This window comes from Amphiura filiformis, chromosome 14 (assembly GCF_039555335.1).
Source record: "Amphiura filiformis chromosome 14, Afil_fr2py, whole genome shotgun sequence".
Lineage (NCBI taxonomy): Eukaryota > Metazoa > Echinodermata > Ophiuroidea > Amphilepidida > Amphiuridae > Amphiura > Amphiura filiformis.
Window position 1 is genome coordinate 33,958,347 of NC_092641.1, and position 20,021 is coordinate 33,978,367.

Genomic DNA, 20,021 nt, shown 5'->3' on the forward strand with positions numbered 1-20,021 from the left:
TTGATTGTATTTTGTATGAAATTGTATTGAGCTAACAATTTGGATAGCTGATTTGTTTTAATCAGCTATACTTTTTTGTTAACTCTGTTTTCATGTTTACTTGTACGTGTATCTTGTTTTTTGTGCCTTGGATTAGATTTAATTTTCTAGATAAATGGCGCATTATAAATGCTTATTTATTATTATTATTATTAAAAGAAGTGTGATTTGATATATATCAGAATAATTCAAAAGGACTTAAACTTTCCAAATAAATTTTTTTTTCATGTGAGTCGATGTGTATATTGGGTGACTTGTTATGGCATTTCTGTGGATTCTTCTACATTGAAAGCAATGGTGGAGAATCAAAATTTTGGCAATGTGCTGTGAAAAATACTTGGGCAAATGAGTCTGAAATCTTTTGGTAGCCTTGATTGACACACACTGGCTAGAGGCGGGGCTTAAGGTGCAGGGATCATGTTACTAAAAGAATTTCAATTCTTCATTTTACATCCTGATATACTCGCACACATGAAGAACAAACATCATCAATGATGCTGATGAGCTTGGCAATACTGCACTACATGCACATTAAACTATCCTAAAAAGGGTAGAGAAGCAGAAACGTTATCGAGAAAAGAAGAAAGCATCAGGAACATATGCTGAATACAAACACTGTAATGCATCACACTCCAGGAAATTCCGCGCAAATTAGTGACAATCTGTTGGACTGTTGCTGGATTGGTTTACCCAGAACAGCAATGAAAACTTCAATGGGAAACTTGCATTTCAAGAATACTCACACACATGAAGGACAAAGATATCAATGCTGATGAGCTTGGCAATACTGCTCTACATGCACATTAAACTATCCTGAAAAGGATTTGGAGGATGCATGTGAATCTGCACATACCTTATACAAGAAGCTTCACCATACGTTATGCATTTCAAAGAAGTCATTAATACTCAGACACATGAAGGACAAAGACATCAATGATGTTGATGAGCTTGGCAATACTGCACTACATGCACAATTAACTATCCTGAAAGGGATTTGTAGGATGCATGTGAATCTGCACATACCTTATACAAGAAGCTTCACCATACGTTATGCATTTCAAAGAAGTCATTAATACTCAGACACATGAAGGACAAAGACATCAATGATGTTGATGAGCTTGGCAATACTGCATTAAATGCACATTACTATCCTGAAAAGAATTTGTAGGATGTATGTGAATCAGCAGGTACCTTACAAGGAGCTTCACCATATGTTATGCATTTCAAAGTCATTAATACTCAGACACATGAAAGGACAAAGACATCAATGCTGTTGATGAGCTTGGCAATACTGCACTACATGCACAATAAACTATCTTAAAAAGAATTTGTAGAATGCATGTGAAACTGCACCATACATTATGCATTACAAAGAAGTCATTAATACTCGGACACATCGAGGACAAAGACATCAATGCTGTTGATGAGCTTGGCAATACTGCATTACATGCACAATTAACTATCCTGAAAGGGATTTGTAGGATGCATGTGAATCTGCACGTACCTTATACAAGGAGCTTCACCATACGTTATGCATTTCAAAGAAGTCATTAATACTCAGACACATGAAGGACAAAGACATCAATGATGTTGATGAGCTTGGTATACTGCACTATATGCACATTAAACTACCCTGAAAGGGATTTGGAGGATGCATGCGACTCTGCACATACCTTACAACGAGCTTCACCATACATTATGCATTGCAAAGAAGTCATTAATACTCGGACACATGAAGGACAAAGATATCAATGCTGTTGATGAGCTTGGCAATACTGCACTACATGCACATTAAACTATCCTAAAAAGGATTTGTAGGATGCATGTGAACCTGCACGTACCTTACAAGGAGCTTCACCATACATTATGCATTTTAATCACTTGCTGAAGGTGTGAAGATGACTCTGCCAACATTTTCAACAGATATTGAGGCTTTACTCCACACAGACCAACTGTGAGCAGGGATGGACCACATAATAGAGCAAACAGCTTACTGGGTTTGGGGACATGGAAACATGAAAGACAGATATGACTATGATGACTTTGGAGCAAGAATGGTTGCTAAATACCTCCTTTTAATTAATTCTGTAAAAGTGACCATGAAATCTAATAACAGTCCAGGGGAATAGCAAGGTGATGAAAACAAGAACAACAATGAAACCTTCAATGGAAAACTCTGAACAAGTACTTGAAGGCATCTACTCAAGGACGTGTCTCTGCAACTCAACCAGAGCAACTCCAACATTTTTATAGTTGTATAATATTTACATTTTTGTGTACAAAGGCCTGCATGTGCTTTGAAGTTATATTAACTTGTAAGCTAGTAAGGTTTCCGTCAGTAGATTAGGTTATTAACTAATTTAAAATCTATTTAATTAGTTTTGCTTTCTTTGGTCAAGCTCTTGCCAAGCTGGTACATGGACTGACACGACTCAAGTGTCAGTGTGTGATTTCTTAAGTGATGGTGCTCAAATTTATTTAACATTTAAATGCACAAGGTCCCGTTAGCGTTGATGCGTAACCGAGAGTTTCCAAGACCCCCCACCTGTTCCTTAGAAGGGAGAGTGTCAACAAATGGTATACATGCATATAATCCTTGATTTGAAGACTTTCTGTGCAATTAGAGCAGTTATTATTCACCGGGACAATTCTTGAAGTATCCAGGTCTGTGGTATGGATGTTATTGCAGCACTGCCCTCTAAATTAGAAGAGGAACATCTAGAGAACCTCTTTACTATGGCCAGTAGCCCTAAGTGGTAATCCAGGGTGTGTCATTGCTTCAATCTGGGCGGACATTCAAAAACTACCAAGGGGTACCAGTAGCCATGGTGACTGATAAGTACACCATAAAGACAGATGATGGTACACATGTATGTACTATACGGCATTTGAAATGTCAAGGCATTGCTATTAATGGCAAGAGATGTGCCGTTTACAATCGATACAAAGATGACTTGTATACGAGGGAACAGCAATAAAAACCCAAATTTATAGGTCATTCAACCTCACATCAGCCATGGTCAAGAAAATTGGAACTCTGAAACAAGACAATATTAATCTCAGGCAACATGTGCAAAAGCTGAAAGAGCATGTGCAAACTGAAATGACCACTGAGTCAGTTGCAATAGATGGGCCTCAGGGACCATTTGCTAAATGACATTTTTCATCAGAATTCCACATGATCTTATCCTACAAGCTGGCTCCCCACAACAGCTTCTTTGGGAACAGCAAAAACAATACTTAGCTCTGTCTGATCCGAGACAAATGCGTTGGCACCCCAGCATCATTCGTTGGTGCCTAGCCTTATATAGTACATTGCCCGTTGCATATAAGACTATGCGTAAATCTGGATTCATCAAGCTGCCACACCAGTCAACTTTGTTTGACTACACTCACTTCACAGAGACCCGTAGTGGTATCAATCCAGATAGTTTGGACAGTTTAGTGTCTGATGAGGCATAAATTCACAACGCTAAAAACTATCAATATATTCTTCTAAATCTTCTCCCTGTTAAAGTCTTCATCACCAACGTAAGCTGCCATATTAAAAGTCCACCTTCAAATATTCAAAGTATGCTTCATGCATCTCGAAGTACTAGTGGTATTTTGTGTGCCATAGTTGCAACAAACATGTTCAGGATGCCGTATCTTTCCACAACTGATTCAAATGTTGCCAAAACATCAGAAGCATGTACAAGTGCATTCAGACATCGCGGTGTGATCTATAGGTTTGTTGCGAGCTATTTCCGACATGTGTGTATCTCCGCTGTGTCACAAAGAACCACACCTCAGAATATCCACTATATGTCTTGTACATGCTTCTGATGTCTTGGCAACGTTTGAAGCAGTTGTGGAAAGATACGGCATCATGTTTGTTGCAACTATGCAGGGATGCCAACCTTGCAACTCAAGAAACTGTACTCACAGACCCCAAAAACTGTATTTTGCCATACAAAACTGTATTTTTTAGGGAGCGGCGACGGTGCATCGCACATGCAGCCGGGGTCCAGGGGCCGATTAAGGCTCCCTTGGTGGGGTCCAGGGGCAATGGCCCGGTGGTGGTCGAGGGAGCGAAGCCCCCCGAAGCTGCAGTTTCTACACTGTAAAAACCCTTTTAAGCCCCTTACAGAAGACAAATTTTATAGTTAAAATGCAATTTTCAAAGAGGCTCCATTTTGGAGTTATAGCACTTTTTAATGTCCACTATCCTATACTTAACCATGTACAAGGCATTTTTGAAACTGCTGCACTGGCTTTATTACATGATTTGCATGGCTGGCCTTCATATATATGATGCACTATTACAAACTGATAATTCATTGATTCAAGTGGACCATTCCACCAGAAGTCAAACACCCACCTCCCCACCCCACCCGGGGCTACTGGTGATTACTATTTTTCACAGCAAGGACAAGGTATGTATCTTCAATAATACGGCGTCCACCGATAACTGAGGCTCCATTTTCGAGTTATAGCACTTTTAATGTCCACTTTCATATACTTAACCATGTACAAGGCATTTTTGAAACGGCTGCACTGGCTTTATTACATGATTGGCGTGGCTGACCTTCATATATATGATGCACAATTTCCTACTAATAATTCATTGATTCAAGTGGTCCATTCCACCAGAACTCAAACACCCACCTCCCCCACCCCCACTGGGGTCACCTGTGTGGCCTACCTCACATCATAGATACATGCTTGAAACGCTGAAGCATGTTTGAAAAAATATTAATGTGCCGGCACTGCCTGCACCTGTGCACCGTTATTTTTTTTAATGTGCATGCATCATCCGAAAGTCGGCAGTTAGGAAACCATCTTGTAGGCCTATTCTTTTGCACAAATAAATAGTTGACTAAATACTTTCAGAAGACATTGCATATGTATCAGTTAGATAGTTAATAAAAATATTAATGTGCATGAACCATCTGAAAGTCAAGAACAAATTATTTCGGAAACCATATTGTAGGCCTATTTAAACATGTTAAATATTTTTTAATGTGCATGCATCATCCGAAAGTCGGCAGAAAAACGCTGTAGGAATCCATTTTGTAGGCCATTCTTTTGCACCAGTAGAGCTAAATAGTTGACTAAGTACCTTCAGAAGACATTACATAGGTAGCAGTTAGATAGTTAATAAAAATATTAATGTGCATGAACCATCTGAAAGTCAAGAGAAAATTATTTCGGAAACCATCTTGATAGGCTTACTAACCATGTTAAATATTTTTTAATGTGCATGCATCATCCGAAAGTCGGCAGAATGCGTGATTAACGGGCAGTGGAGCCCGAACGAAGCCCGATTTTGTTTCAACTTGTTATACGTGAGTGAAATTGACATCAGTCGTTTACGTTTTTTTTTCTTTGATAGGCTAAACGGAAAATCATATTTTTTGAGGGGAAAACGTAAAATCGTATTTTAAACAAAAAATCGTACAAAATACGGCAAAATCGTACTAGTTGGCATCCCTGAACTATGGTACAAAAAATAAAAGATGGTTGTGTGCATTAATAGTATCATTGCTGTGTTGGAGCGTCAATACCACTGGTATTTTGAGATGAACATAACTGATCAACTTGTAGAGGAGACACTTGCAGCAAGAAACCACAACATCAATGCTGAAGAAGTCATGGGGAATGTTCAATGCGGGAAAAGAGAGGGCTAAAAATGTCAACCTTGACTTCCTGATGGCCAGAATGCGTGCCAAGAAAAATCATGTGGTGCTCTAATTTCATGAAATGAGTGAGTAAAAAAGTGAGCAAGATATAACATGAGCTATCAAGAGAGGCAGACAGGTGAGAAAAGTGGACAAACAAAAGCAGGATGATGTCAAAAGGGAACTCTCACAACGAGTCCAGCTGAATATAATTTGATGAAAGGACTAATACACTAGCCCTCAGAAAGTTCTCTGCGACAAAGTATGCCAGAATCTTTTATAGGATTTTTAAAGAATTTTATAGAAAGAGCTGCATTATTATTGATTGTACAGAGATTTTCATAGAACAACCAAGTGATTTGCTGGTCCGGGCCCAATACAATCATCATAACCCAATTAAAATCTGATCGGAATTACGCCGCAAGGTACGGTATTCTTCTTGAGCAAAAGCTGGGGAGGTAGAGTTTCTGACAAGGAAATTACTGAGATTTTCATAGAACCAAGTGATTTGCTGGCCTGAGCCCAGACGTGGTCACAATACAAACATCATAACACAATTAAAATTCTGATCGGAATTAGGCCGCAAGGTACAGTATCCTTCTTGAGCAAATTTTGTGGCGGTAGAGTTTCTGACAAGGAAATTACTGAAACTAGTGGACTTTTACAACATTTACAGCCTGGGGACTTAATCATCGCCAATAGTGGATTCACCATTACCTTCAAAATTTCAGTGGCGTAGCATCATAGGGGTAGGGGGTTACATATCCCCCAATCAATTGCAAAATGTAGAGAATCTAATAGGAAAATTGTCAAAAAATGGCTCATGCCCCCATCATGTTTGGTGCGCCCCACCCCAACATTTCAAATGTCACCACCACATCTCTCGATCCAAGTTTAACTCTCAGTTAGTGTTGCTCCTTATCCCCCTGCAAGAGCCAGTCTACATGTAGCATTTGATACCATAGTGATAGGAAAATGTGATATTTTCATCGCATATTTATAATTGAACAGATTCCATCATTCAATTTTTCATTGAGTAAATTCTATAGAATAATTTACCAAATAAATTATCCTCAAATAAATTCCAACAAATTTAAATTCATAAATTTAACCAACTAAAATTTCATTCACTAAATTTCATTGACCATATTTCATTGCATTTTTGTCCAATCAGCCTTTTTATGTCATTCATACATGTGGGCCTAATAAACACATACATGATTGGGCATACAAACTGCCTTTAGAGAGCAAAACTTTCATCATTAAATGGCGGCAAGTGCATGTACTACAGGTAGTAAATAGTCGGTCTTCAATTTAAAACTTAAACTTGAAGAATAGGAAAACTTATGATATGAAAGCAGCCAGTGTGGGTACTAGTATTCAACAGACAGGTCATAATCCAACATGGCATGCTGTGCAATATCATCACCAGATACAGAAATAATCACCTAAAAATACACCCAAGAATTTGCAGAAATTACACTAGAAATCAGTATAGGGAGGTTCAATTCACTGATGGAAGGCTTATGTAGATAATGTGACAACCTTAAATTTTAAGGATTTCAAAATGCAGTAGAGCCAGTACTAAATTATTACATGGGCACGAGTCATTTTCATCAGGTACATGAAATCATAACTAAACAATAATGTAACAAACATAATTTAGGTAAGAATTTCTTAATCCTCACCATGGGCTTATACTTACATGTACTACTTAGGTTACGTGGCAAATAAAACAATATTTCTTCAAATTAAAATTACAATTTCACAGCTAGGCAATACCTTCGCTTCATATGTAGTGCTAGATTTGTATAACATTTAATATTATGTCATACTTTGAGATGTATAAAATATATAATGAAGATATTGTCAAATGGCTATAGGGCAGCTTTGCCGTAGGGACATCTTGCACTGTATCACAATAGCTCTATTGTGATAGGTCCGTCTTGTTTACCAATCAAAGTAAAGATATTGCCCAGTATTAACTTTACAAAACAAACTTTTTCCTGTGTCTCTCACAAATTTCCATCTTGCTAAGTTTGCATTCCATCAAAGTTGGCTTGCATCATGTAAATGTCAGAGTCTGGCATGGCCAAATATTCCTGTTACAGTTAAAATAACCTGGGGAAGACAAAGTGCAAACAAAAGAATATTATTTATTTGTGCGAAGCTGTATACTTTTCCTTAAACAGTGGTGAAGACAAAACATTTGCTGTTGAGAGGATTAAGTCGTCTGGATGAGCCTATTTCCAGGGATGAGAATGCTTATTTTTTTAACTGCCTGAAAAAGCATGCGAATTTGGCCTTAAGGCCCAAAACAAGCTGAAAAAATAAAATAAACTGCATAAATCTGGACAACAAAACTGCCTGAATTCCAGCAAAAGCCTGAAAATTCTCATGTCTGTATTTCAGATTTGTATACACAACCTTCTGAATTATGACTTTCTGGCACAAAACTGCTATAAAAGTCACAAATAATGCTTAGAAATTCAGCTGGAATTTCAACAAAACCCTATGAAAGACACAGCTTAAATCAGGTAAATGTCCCATTTAAGACAAATGACCCATAAACCTAACCCCTAACCCTAATTTAGAGCATATGGTGATGTTTCTGTCTTAAATGACACATCTACCTTAAATTGTGACTTGCAATCAGGGTTAAATAGTTATATAGTGTCATTTTGGTTCAATATTTTGGACAGACATCACTTTAAAAAAAATTTTTTGAAAGTTACCTTAAATAGCCAAGTGCATCATGTCAGGTTCCCATCTTCAAAACAGGTGGATCTTCTCTCTCCAATTATTATAAGTTACCTGCAATAAATAAACAACAATAATATAATTTGACATGTGCTGTGCTATCATGCAATATTGAAAAAATGTGTATTTGAGATAAGGCTGGCAGAATGTTGTTCAGTTTATCCCAGCAATCATGGTTTTATGTAGGGAGCCAGGTCCCTTCCATCCAGTAACATTTGACACATTTCCCCCATCCCAAACTTGTCCCTGTTTCTGAACCAGAGCTTGTCCCTTTCCATCTGAGATATACATACTTACTTTATCTGATCATATCCATTACAGAGTTGAATCAATGTAAAGTTTAACCAATTTCTCACAACTTACTTGTTTAGCTGTGGTGGCCTGCGTTACAGAGTTGTTCTCTTATTGTGCTTTTTCAATGAGTTGATCAAGATGTTGCAGCTGCTGCTCGTATTCTGCTCGGCGGCGGCGTAACATTTGTAGCAGCTCATCATCTCCAAATGCCCCATCTGATGATGTAGATTCACTGTCATCATCTGTCACAAAATGCAAATATTTGATATACGATTAAAAAATCATAACTGGTGGTTTGATTCTCTTAGGGCTCATATTGAAATTCCCTTACACAGGAAGGTGTGCGCCATCCTGCACCTTTCCTGTGCTAGCCTTCTTTTGTTAAAATCCTGTGTGATTATAACACTGCAATTAGCCACTTAAATTAGAAGCGCGCTTTCCTGGGTTGTGCGATGAGCCGATTAGTTCAATTAGTTCAACAATCAATAAAATTGCCAGTCTTTGATAAACTTTTATTATAATCCTTGTCACCAGACCACTTCAAAAGGCAGGGTGTATCACTGATGCATATAATCCATCCGCTTTTATGACCGAGCTTTCCTGAGGCGCTCGCTTAGCGAGGGGAATCCTGCCTTCTTTCTGTGTGAAAGTAGGTATGTCACAGTGGCTGCACAATAATTCTGCTACACTGTGCATGCAAGCATAACAGTGAATTGAAAAGGGCGCGCTTCAAATTTGGCCAATTTTAGAAAACATCCATGTCATTAAATGAATTTCTTCATATGCTTCATTTATCCAAATTGTTTAAATTTTTAATATATGGTGTGTGAAGCCTTTCCGAGGCTAACATCGGGTCCTCAAAAATTAAAAATTGTTTTGTTTAAGAGCTACTGACTGTTTTTATGGATTTTTGAAGATCGCTCATAAATCAGTAAATATAGGCCTATTGAAATAAAGGAACTAACACCATTTAGCTGAAATACTAATCTTTCTTAGCATGTAAATTAATTCCGTCGACAACGAATGAAACACTTCCCTAAAACTAGTTGAAGCAAAACATTAATCAATGATATTTTTAGGGAGTAATTTTCCAAACCACAATAGCACTAAGCCATTGTGTGTGTCCAAGGCCATACTATTTTTGTATACGCGGTACAGTAAAATGGCTATTGCTTTTACTGATTGTCCTCCCATGTTAATCCAGATGACAAAATGTTAATTTAAAGTCTCATTGCAACTGAATTTTAATTTTTACTTTTCAGACTTGGCTTTGAGTAATGGTGACACATACCATGTTTACAGTAAAAATTAAAATTATATTCCAGACACCGTCAAAATGTCAAACTTTTTATTTTTTTTGTATTGTTTTTAAATAATTAACTGCAGTTCATTTATTCAACCTCATAACAGGATCATACTTAAAAAATTTATGATGAATGAACAGACGTTCATTAAATATTGAAAAAAAAACCTAAAATTACTCATGCCTAATTTGCATAATAAAATCATAAATACATAATTAGCTGTAATTACCTAATTTGAATAATTAATTACTTTTTGTGTATTTTTTGTTATCAATTGAAAGAACTTTGCATACATATGTGTGCAAAAAAACCCGCACCTTTATATCATGTACGGTTTTCTATTGGCATCAATTTTGCATATTAATTAGCTGAACTTAGTCATTTTTTGAGATTTAATTTGTCTGCAGATTGGCCGAAATTGCTAAAATAGTATATTTGGTTAATTTATTATTATTATTCAATGATAGATTTTTTTAATTTTGTTTTCTGTAACGAAGTCAGGAAAGATAGGCATTTAACATGTGATATTTATATTAACGCTGCTTTTTCAAGCAAGCGTCCAAATATACCTTCAAAATCTCGAAATGTGCCAATTTTGTCATTACAGCCATTTGTGGCAGGATTTCATTCCATCTACGAGCATCTTTAAATTGACACTACGTCACAATGCATTGACCGATTTCAATTCTGTTTTTTGATTTTTGATGCTTTAATAAAGCTCAATAATGTAGGAACATTAAATAACGTGTTTCTGCTGCGATTATTTTTGAGGTGATATGCCTAGTGAAAGCGTGGTAGGGTATTTCAATATGAGCCATTACTTCTAGCGCTAAAAAATTGCTCTGATTACTATCACTTGTGAATTGTAAATAAAGAGTATCACATCACATGTATAACTACAATGTCATCATATCTTGGCGTATATTATTCCTCCAGTACTTCAAATATAAATTACTAATTATTAAATCAAAGCTGGAAATGAAATGTCAACTCATGATGCTATGTTGCCTTCTGAAACACCTGACTTCTTCAGGCATCAAACTGATAGTGATGTAATAGATTCAGGGATTCAATCATGTTTCACCATTGTTCATCACCGTTTAACAATGATGCATCCGTGTCGTCTGTGTGGTTTACTTCGTGAGGGCAGCTTTAGCATTTCACCCTACACTACTGCAATGTCATGGGTTTCAAGTATTCATGTTGCGTTTAAGCTTTTAAGTGGCCGATTTGATCAGAAGCAAATTTGAAACTGAACATTAATATTCATCAAACTTTTCTTGTTAAAATGAAAAATAAAATAACAAATAACAAATAAAATTCAACTTCTGCAATTTTTCATGAGCAAACATGCAGCATAAATCTAATGGCCATGGGGGAAATTATACAAAACTATTTTTTATTGGGCCTAAACAGTTTTGAATTCACCCATAACTTGATGGTGAGTAATTTAATACCATTCTCATGCAATTGCTGCATCTTTGATTTACAGGGAATGGAATTCCAAAGAAGTGTATAGGAAGTATTAAAGATAGATTAAAGCTATAATTGAAGACCAAATGAAAAAGTTTGTGTCTGACATCAGGGCAAAGGCGCGATGTGATTGGTTGCTGACCTGCGCAGTACAGCATTTTTGATCTGGTTGACAGGACGTCATACACAAACTAGTCTTTTTAAGTCGGTCTTCAATTATACCAACATCCAACACAGGGTAAGGAAAGTCCACAAAACATAACCTATGTCTTACCATTTGCTGGGATACTACCACTCTGGGTAGAGGGTGAGTGTTGCATGCTGGGAAGAGTATCCACACTGGATTCAGGTGAATGTGTCCCTGGTGTAGGTGTACTTGTGAATAATCTTGATGATATAACCTGGATAGTAGTACAGAGAAAAAATATGTTATTACACTTTGGGTACACTGTTCCACCTGCTGGGCCATATGGAAGAACAGAGGGATACTTATATTTCGCTCTAAATATGGACGCAGGATAAACATAAATAAACAAACAAACAAACAAACCAACAAACAAACAAAAGAAAAAAACTTTGAATGTGTGAAACTAGCCATGTATGGATCACTGTGGCTGGTGAAGTAGTGTTAAGGCAGAATTCAAGAGAGGCATATGAGACTTGAACTACACTAGCTTCCCGAGAAGAACATCACTCTATTGCCCGTAGTGAGCGTACTACACAGCCTAAACGCAAATGTGGGATCCGATTGGCTGATTCAATCATAGGCCGGTATTTGATTGTCCAATGTGTGTCAAAGCTCAGTATGGCCCAGAGTAGCGATTTTAGTGAACATAAATTGTCAACGACATCTTCAAGCACATCTTCCAGGCGTCACTTATTAACAGAGTGCATGCATCAATTAGTGCAAGAGAGTGACCGATTTTCTCTGGAAACTAGTCTAAAGGAGAAAGCAAAGGGAACACCTTATGTTAAAGGAATGACCTTCCAACTTAAAGGTCCGTAACCCGATCGACAGCATCATCCCCCCGATTTTTTTCATTGTTGATGAGGTTTTGATATCACATAATAGATACTATTTTTCTCATTACTATTCTGAAATTTGACGCTCCAAGTCGATGTATTTCCGGAGAAATCATGAAACACAGCGGTTTTTACAGGCTACCAGTTGTTCGCATTTTACACGACACAGGAGTTTTGGGTAGTCATAGAATGAAATCGGAATAGATTCGGAAGACTTCACCCCAGTACCAATTCGTCATCAAAAAATACATCAAATAGGCCCCTAATGTCAAACTATAGATGGCGCTATAATGATATAAAACAAAAACAAAAATAAAGAAATACATAAGAGGCGAAATAAATAAGGAAACATGACCTATATTGTCAAGCATGATACGAAAAAAAAAAAAAAAAAAATTATGAGAGCACCTCCCCCCCATTAAAAAATTAGTTAAAAAATAAAACAAAGAAAAATCATAAATATGTGAAAATGTGCATCATATAGCTAAAAATAAAGAAATAATTAAGCGAAGTAAATACAGCATGGGCTATCTTGTCAAGAATGATAATGAGCGCAGTGATATGTAATGTTTTTTCAGATTAATCAGTATGAATAGAGGGTATAAAAGTGTACAGGGGCGAGCCGGTTTTCAGTGCCAAGGCGAACACTTCCTGTTTCCACCGGGACATGCACTCGGCCGTTGTTTCGGGATGCCTGACCAGAATGCAATTCACACGTACCAGTGTATTGGCTTGCTAATATGCTAATTATTCACATTTATGCTGATATTGTTCCCGTTTTCTCACATACATGGATAAAGGGGACAATATTTGACATTGTATGTAAGTTTGAAGAGAATCCATATCCTAAACCGATAGGGTTACCCCCCTTTAAGGGAAACACTCTCATTTTCAGCACATTTAAGTAGAATTCTTTTGAAAAGTACATATTTTATGAAAATAGTGATCGGTACAAAAAACTGCATGTATTATTATTCTCAACATAAAATCATGACAATAAAAAAAAAAAAGAGAAAAAGTCATGCCACCTACTTTTTAATTTTATTTTAAATATTGAGGGAAAATATAACCAGATGCACCAAAAATAAATGTCTTGGGTGCCCCATGCCTTTGCCTTGGTGGTGCCAAATGTGTAAATTCTTCACCACGTGATTGCCTTGGTGCCCAAACAAGCTTTAGCTTTAGCTGAATTTACCTGGCTGCCCTAGAAAAAGCCAAAATGAACATTTTACCCTGAACATACCTGACCAATAGCTGAACTAACTGGAGATGGCGCCACATGCCTCATTGGTAGCCTTTCATCTCTAACCATTCCATCATCTACACCATGAACTCTGACCTTTGTCAGCCTTTGTGGAGGAGTACTAGGTGATACATCAGCCACATTCTCAAAGTCTAATCTTTGTCGTGGATGATTTTCTAACCTTTTTTGTCTCTGGCTTTCTTCCACGTCATCTCTATCCTGAAATTGTGGATGAATTTTAGCATCATCTTGAAGTACATCAGTCCCTTGTTTCACAGTTTTCATCTTTCTACCATGCTGATCATGTCTAGTTCTTTGATGCTCTAAATCCACACCATGGTGATATGGTTTCTTCACACCTATATCCCCACTCTGTTCTTTATGTGATAAGCCGTCTCTGTCACGCTTCTTTGCCGCATCCTCACCATGCTTGTGAGGATTGCTCTGCTCGCATGGAATAATATCACAAGCCAAATGCCAATGTGGCGCAACAGATGAACTTTGCCCTCTTCCAGGGGCACTAGTTCTCTCAATATGAGGGCTTGCAATAATGTGCTTTCTGCCTCCATGTCTTGCATCAAAAACAGTTTGATCTACTGTCTCAAATTGTGACATTTTGCCTCTTTGTGACTCTGCATTGTCTCTCACAGGCACATCTTGTTCATACCCAACATATTCATCATGTGATCGACCTTTTGCGACTGGCACTGACTGAATGTTATCTGGTGGATTTAGCACATTGTGGCCACTAGAGGGCAGCACACTGGTACCACTAGAGGGCAGCATACCATTAGTCTGTGTTGCAATGGACTGTGGTATGGGGTCCGTTCCCATGTGTCGTACAGGCTCATTAGTTTCTACAGGTAAGGTTGTGATACCTTGACGAGACTGTGACAACATCTGCTGCTGTTTAATACGTCTGCGGAAATCTTCTAACTTGGAGTTGTCATCTTCAGATTCCTGTAACGAAAATATATTTTTAATTCAATACTTCAAAATCATGCACATAAGTACATGTTTCTCTGGCTCAAATCACAGACATGCACAGGACTATGCAAGTGCAGACAATTTTGTTTTTCTGAAACTGAAACACAGTATAACACTACAACATGTTCCCGGTGCAAATCGCTGATTATGAAAGTGCGGATATCCATAGCCAATCAACATATGCCTTTTAGGATTTCCACCATTTTGTATCTCTTCATTTTCACAAAAATTGAAGCACAATATATTACTAAAACAATGGGAGACATAGGGCTCAGATACATGTTTACAGAGTCTCTAGTTAACATTATATGAACATGGACGGTTTGTTGTTGAAAGTGGGTCTGGAGTTGCATATGAGTCTGCGATTACATGTGAGAATGTGCTATCATCCTTGATTGACAGAATTTATCTAAGTACACAATCACAAAGTACACATTACACAGAAGTAAACATTCTGAATTTGTTCAATCATTCTGAAATGTTCTTTTCAAATCAAAATAATTTTGAGTACAGAATACCAATTTCATCAAATACATAAAATCCCCATTACCTTGCTTTGTACTCTAGTAATATGGAGTTCCCCACGGTTCATACCAGGGTCCACATTAGCTTCAGAACGTTGCCTAGCTTGCTCAAGCCGCCTTCTCACTCGCCACTGGTACAGTATATCATCCTCTGGCCTCACAGTGCTTTGGATATCTTGCCTTATATGGCTCTCTGTATCTGAAATTAAAAGTGTTACACGTACATGCAAAATTATATTAGTAACATCAGCTGAATGAAAGTAGTAGCCTTCTAAGAACTCATGGAAGAAAAGTAAATGACAGAGCAAAAATGGGTCGATTCCAGAGACTGAATGTAAATACAAGAAAATGGACCGTGCATGTTACAATCCAGCCATTTCAAGGTCAACTGGTTCACACCAACTACATTCCGAACCATGATCAAAACGATCACAACACACACCAAATGTGTTGCTAACAGGTATGGAAACCAAGTGTACACCAGACCAGTAACCAAGGAATGATGTATTCACTATGGCAATGTATTCACACTGCCTTTGAATCTGACGTTGTTTTTTCCAATCAGATTACTACATGGTACACGCATGTAAAATCAATGCATGATGGTCATATTTTTTTGCCCGATCTCTATACTATGACTCTCTCATGACCATGTTTAGATAGATTGAATGACCATGTTTAGAGTATTTTGGTTATTTTGTCTTGCATTAATGCTTATGATGGTTATTGTACTATATTCTCTATGCATTATTGTTCTACGCTTATACTGTTGGCTTATAATAATCATCTCACCAATGCATGTTTTTATATTAACTAGAAACTTGATCTTGATTGCTCATCCCATTCTCACATGCTGTTTGTGCTACCAATATTGTAAACTCAGTTCATGATGCTCATGTCTTGACTGATCTTGCTATATTTTCTGTAATTGCTCATGCACTGAGTATACCGTTAGTTTCTCATTTCTGACATATTGTTTACAATCCAAATAATATGCATGTATCCATGATGTACTTTCCTACTGTGTTTATTGACTTCAGCAATTATCATCAATCTGAATTTTCATGTTACCGTATTCAAAGTTTCTATTGTGTATGCTTTTTTGACTGAACACATAATTGGTTGTTTTTTTTTTTTTTTATGCTAGCGTTCAATATGCTTTGGTCGTAATCCACTTTGCCAACATGTAGCTATGTTTGTCAACTAGCATAATACTCTCTAATTGCCGTATTTTGTATCATTTTAATACTTTTCTTTTAGCTCATATTGTGTTAGTGTACCAGGGCATAATCACCAGTCATGTATTCTGCATGCATTCATGTTTAGGCACAATGTAATCCCTTCTGTCCACCCATGCGCCAATTATATTATATAGCTGTGAATTGCTTTGCGATTGCCTTGATAACTAAGCACGATATGGGCCTAATTGACTTTTTCTGTTTCCCCATAAATGATTTTTTGCTCTGCTTCGCTTGGATTTAGTATCCCTTTTGGTATTTTCCTATATCATTTAAGCTTATTTGTTTTGTAAGTGTATTTTCTAAGTGTATTTATATGTTCCCCCATGCTGTGTTCCCATTGTTGTAAACATTTTTCAGGATCTAAGGACAACTCCACCAACTGTGCCATCTGTGGTAACCAATCAATTCACGATCATTGTTTAAAAATCCTTGATGAGAATCACACTCTCATCTCCAAACCCTGGTACTGTAAATACTGTATTGGATCGATTTTACCCTTTAATCATATCATTGACGATGCAGAATTTTTGCATGAAATTAATCAGCTAAATCATGATCATACTGTTTCCTTTACATATCTTCAAAAACTTAACATAAATCCCTTTGATCTAAACGACAATAATGATAAAGATGACGAACTAAATAAAAATATGAAGTTAATAATAATAACGATAAATGTAACTATTACTGTAGTGACACATTTAATGAACGCACTAAACATCTTAATAACTCTAATCTAAGTTTAATTCACTTCAATTCCGCAGTTTAAATAAAAACCTTGATAATATCACTGATTATTTAAAAACACTTAATCATAAATTCCCACTTATCGCATTCAGTGAGTCCTGGCTCAATGATAACAATGCCCTACCGCCTCTTATCAACATTGATGGTTATAATATTGCTCATTTCAACAGAGTTGGGAAAAGAGGAGGTGGGGTAGGGTTGTACATATCTGACGATCTCAACTTTAAGGTTCGTGATGATCTAAATCTAATCCCTAGTCAAGATTACGAGTCAATTTTCATTGAAATCGAAAGTGAGACTAAAAATACCATAATTGGAGTCATTTATAGACCTCCTGACAGATGTGCTCAATCCTTCATCACTAATTTGTCTACTACCATCAACTTGATCAATAGAGAACACCTCCCAACCTTCATTTGTGGTGATTTCAACCTTGATTTACTAAATACATCCACTCACTCAGTTTCAAATGATTTCCTCAACACACTTTATGCCTCCTCATTTTATCCACTAATCGATAAACCAACCCGTGTAACCACTAAGAAATCATCTCTAATCGATAATATCTTTTGTAATATTTTGAATCATAAAATAACTCCTGGTATCCTATTTAGCGGCGTCACTGATCACTTTCCTGTATTCCAAATAATAAATAACGATAAAAATAATGTACCTAATTCTAAAGTCAATCGCTACTATACTAAAAGAAATATAACTAAGACCACAATAACATCTTTCACGTCTGAACTAAATCAAACCAATTGGGACGAAGTCCTAAATAACCAATCTACTGATCAATCCTATAACGTCTTCATAGATAAATTTACTAATATATATGATAAACACTTCCCCAAAGTTAAGAAAAAAAAAAAAAATCAAAAAGCGCCAGCAATGTAAACCCTGGATCACTCGGAATTATCAAATCCATTAAAACTAGGAATAAACTCTACAAGTCGTTCATTAAATACCCTAATGAAATAAATAAAACTAAATACGTCAAATATAGAAACAAATTAACTCATCTGATTAAGATTTCCTGTAAGAATTATTATTCAAATAAATTTAACACTTATAAATATAATATCAAAAACACATGGCAAACAATAAATAACGTTCTTGGCAAAACAACTAAATTGAAAAACCCCTCCTATTTTTTTGATGGTACCTCAAAATCTCCGACCCGTAACATTTCCACAAAGTTTAATTCTTTTTTTGCTGAAATAGGTCCTAAACTTGCTTCAAACATTCATTCTCCCTCTTCCTTCTCTGATTTCCTTAAGGACCCACACACTAACTCCATCTTCCTCAATCCCACTCACGAAAGGGAAATCCTAGACATTGTCAAGAAGATTAAGAATGGCAAGAGTTCCGGCTACGATGACATCAGCCCAACCATTGTTAAACATATCATTCCCCTTATCTCCAAACCCCTAGCCCACATTTTCAACCAATCCCTTTCTACAGGTGTCTTCCCTTCAGCCCTCAAGATTGCGAAAGTCATCCCTGTCTTCAACCACACGACCCCCACACCTTCCCTAATTATCGTCCCATTTCTCTTCTACCATGCTTTTCCAAGATCCTTGAACGCATCATTTACAATAGGATTGATAAATTTCTCTCTCACTTTCATATTCTTCACAACAATCAATATGGCTTTCATAAACAGCATTCCACTGATCTTGCTCTTCTAGATATCTACAACAATATTTCCTCCTCTCTTGCTCTTAATCATCACACTATTGGCATATTCCTCGACCTCTCCAAAGCCTTTGATACCATCAATCACAACATTCTTCTTACCAAACTCCAACACTATGGTATTCGTGGAACAGCCCTTAATCTTCTCTCTAGCTATCTGTGTAACAGATATCAATTCACGCCCTTTGACTCACATTTCTCTGATCTTCTTCCAGTCTCTTGTGGTATTCCTCAAGGCTCTATCCTGGGTCCCTTGCTCTTCCTTCTTTATGTTAATGATATCCCCACTTCATCCAAAATCCTCTCTTTTGTCCTTTTCAGCCGATGATACGAACATCTTCTTATCTCACCCAAACCTTAACACTCTCATAAACACATTCAACGTAGAATTAGTCAATGTCTCAAACTGGTTCAAATCCAACAAACTATCCCTAAATGTCAGCAAAACTAACTACATCCATTTCACCAAACAAAAACGAAAGCAAAAGCACGCCACTCCACCAACACACATTATGATAGACAACGTTGCAATTCATCCTGTAGATAACACAAAATTTCTAGGTGTAATAATTGACAAAAATCTTTCCTGGAAAGACCACATCCACAAAATTACAAATCAAATTTCTAGGAACATCGGGATTCTTAGAAAACTTCGTCACATTTTACCCACACATATACTATTCTCACTCTACAACACCTTAATCCTGCCTTACATATCCTACAGCAACATAGCATGGGCGATATCTGACAACACCCTTGACCTTAACCACTGTCCATGGACTTCTCCTAATTCTACAAAATTGGACAAACTATTTAAACTCCAAAAAAGAGCAATCCGTATCATTAACAACTCTGGTTACCTATCCCACACAAAGCAAATTTTCCATAATTTTAAAACACTAAATATCTTTGACATAAATAAATTACAAACAGGTCTCTTTATGTACCGCTATGAGAACAAAACCCTTCCAAAATCATTCTCCAACTTTCTTTTAAAACACAGTGACATTTACAACTACAACACTAGA

General features: G+C 36.9%; 1 protein-coding gene across 1 annotated transcript in view; it reads right to left on the minus strand.

Annotated features, from left to right (window-relative positions):
- Positions 1 to 8,821: 8,821 nt before the first annotated feature.
- LOC140169375 (uncharacterized) overlaps positions 8,822 to 20,021 on the minus strand; it is a 52,358-nt gene continuing 41,158 nt past the window's right edge. Inside the window, exons 8-11 of the mRNA XM_072192632.1 lie at positions 15,334 to 15,506; positions 13,797 to 14,756; positions 11,805 to 11,931; positions 8,822 to 8,995 (exon numbers count right to left, since the gene is read on the minus strand). Coding sequence (XP_072048733.1) covers positions 8,862 to 8,995; positions 11,805 to 11,931; positions 13,797 to 14,756; positions 15,334 to 15,506 — 1,394 coding nt within the window. The 3' untranslated portion in view covers positions 8,822 to 8,861. The remainder of the gene's footprint in view (positions 8,996 to 11,804; positions 11,932 to 13,796; positions 14,757 to 15,333; positions 15,507 to 20,021) is intronic.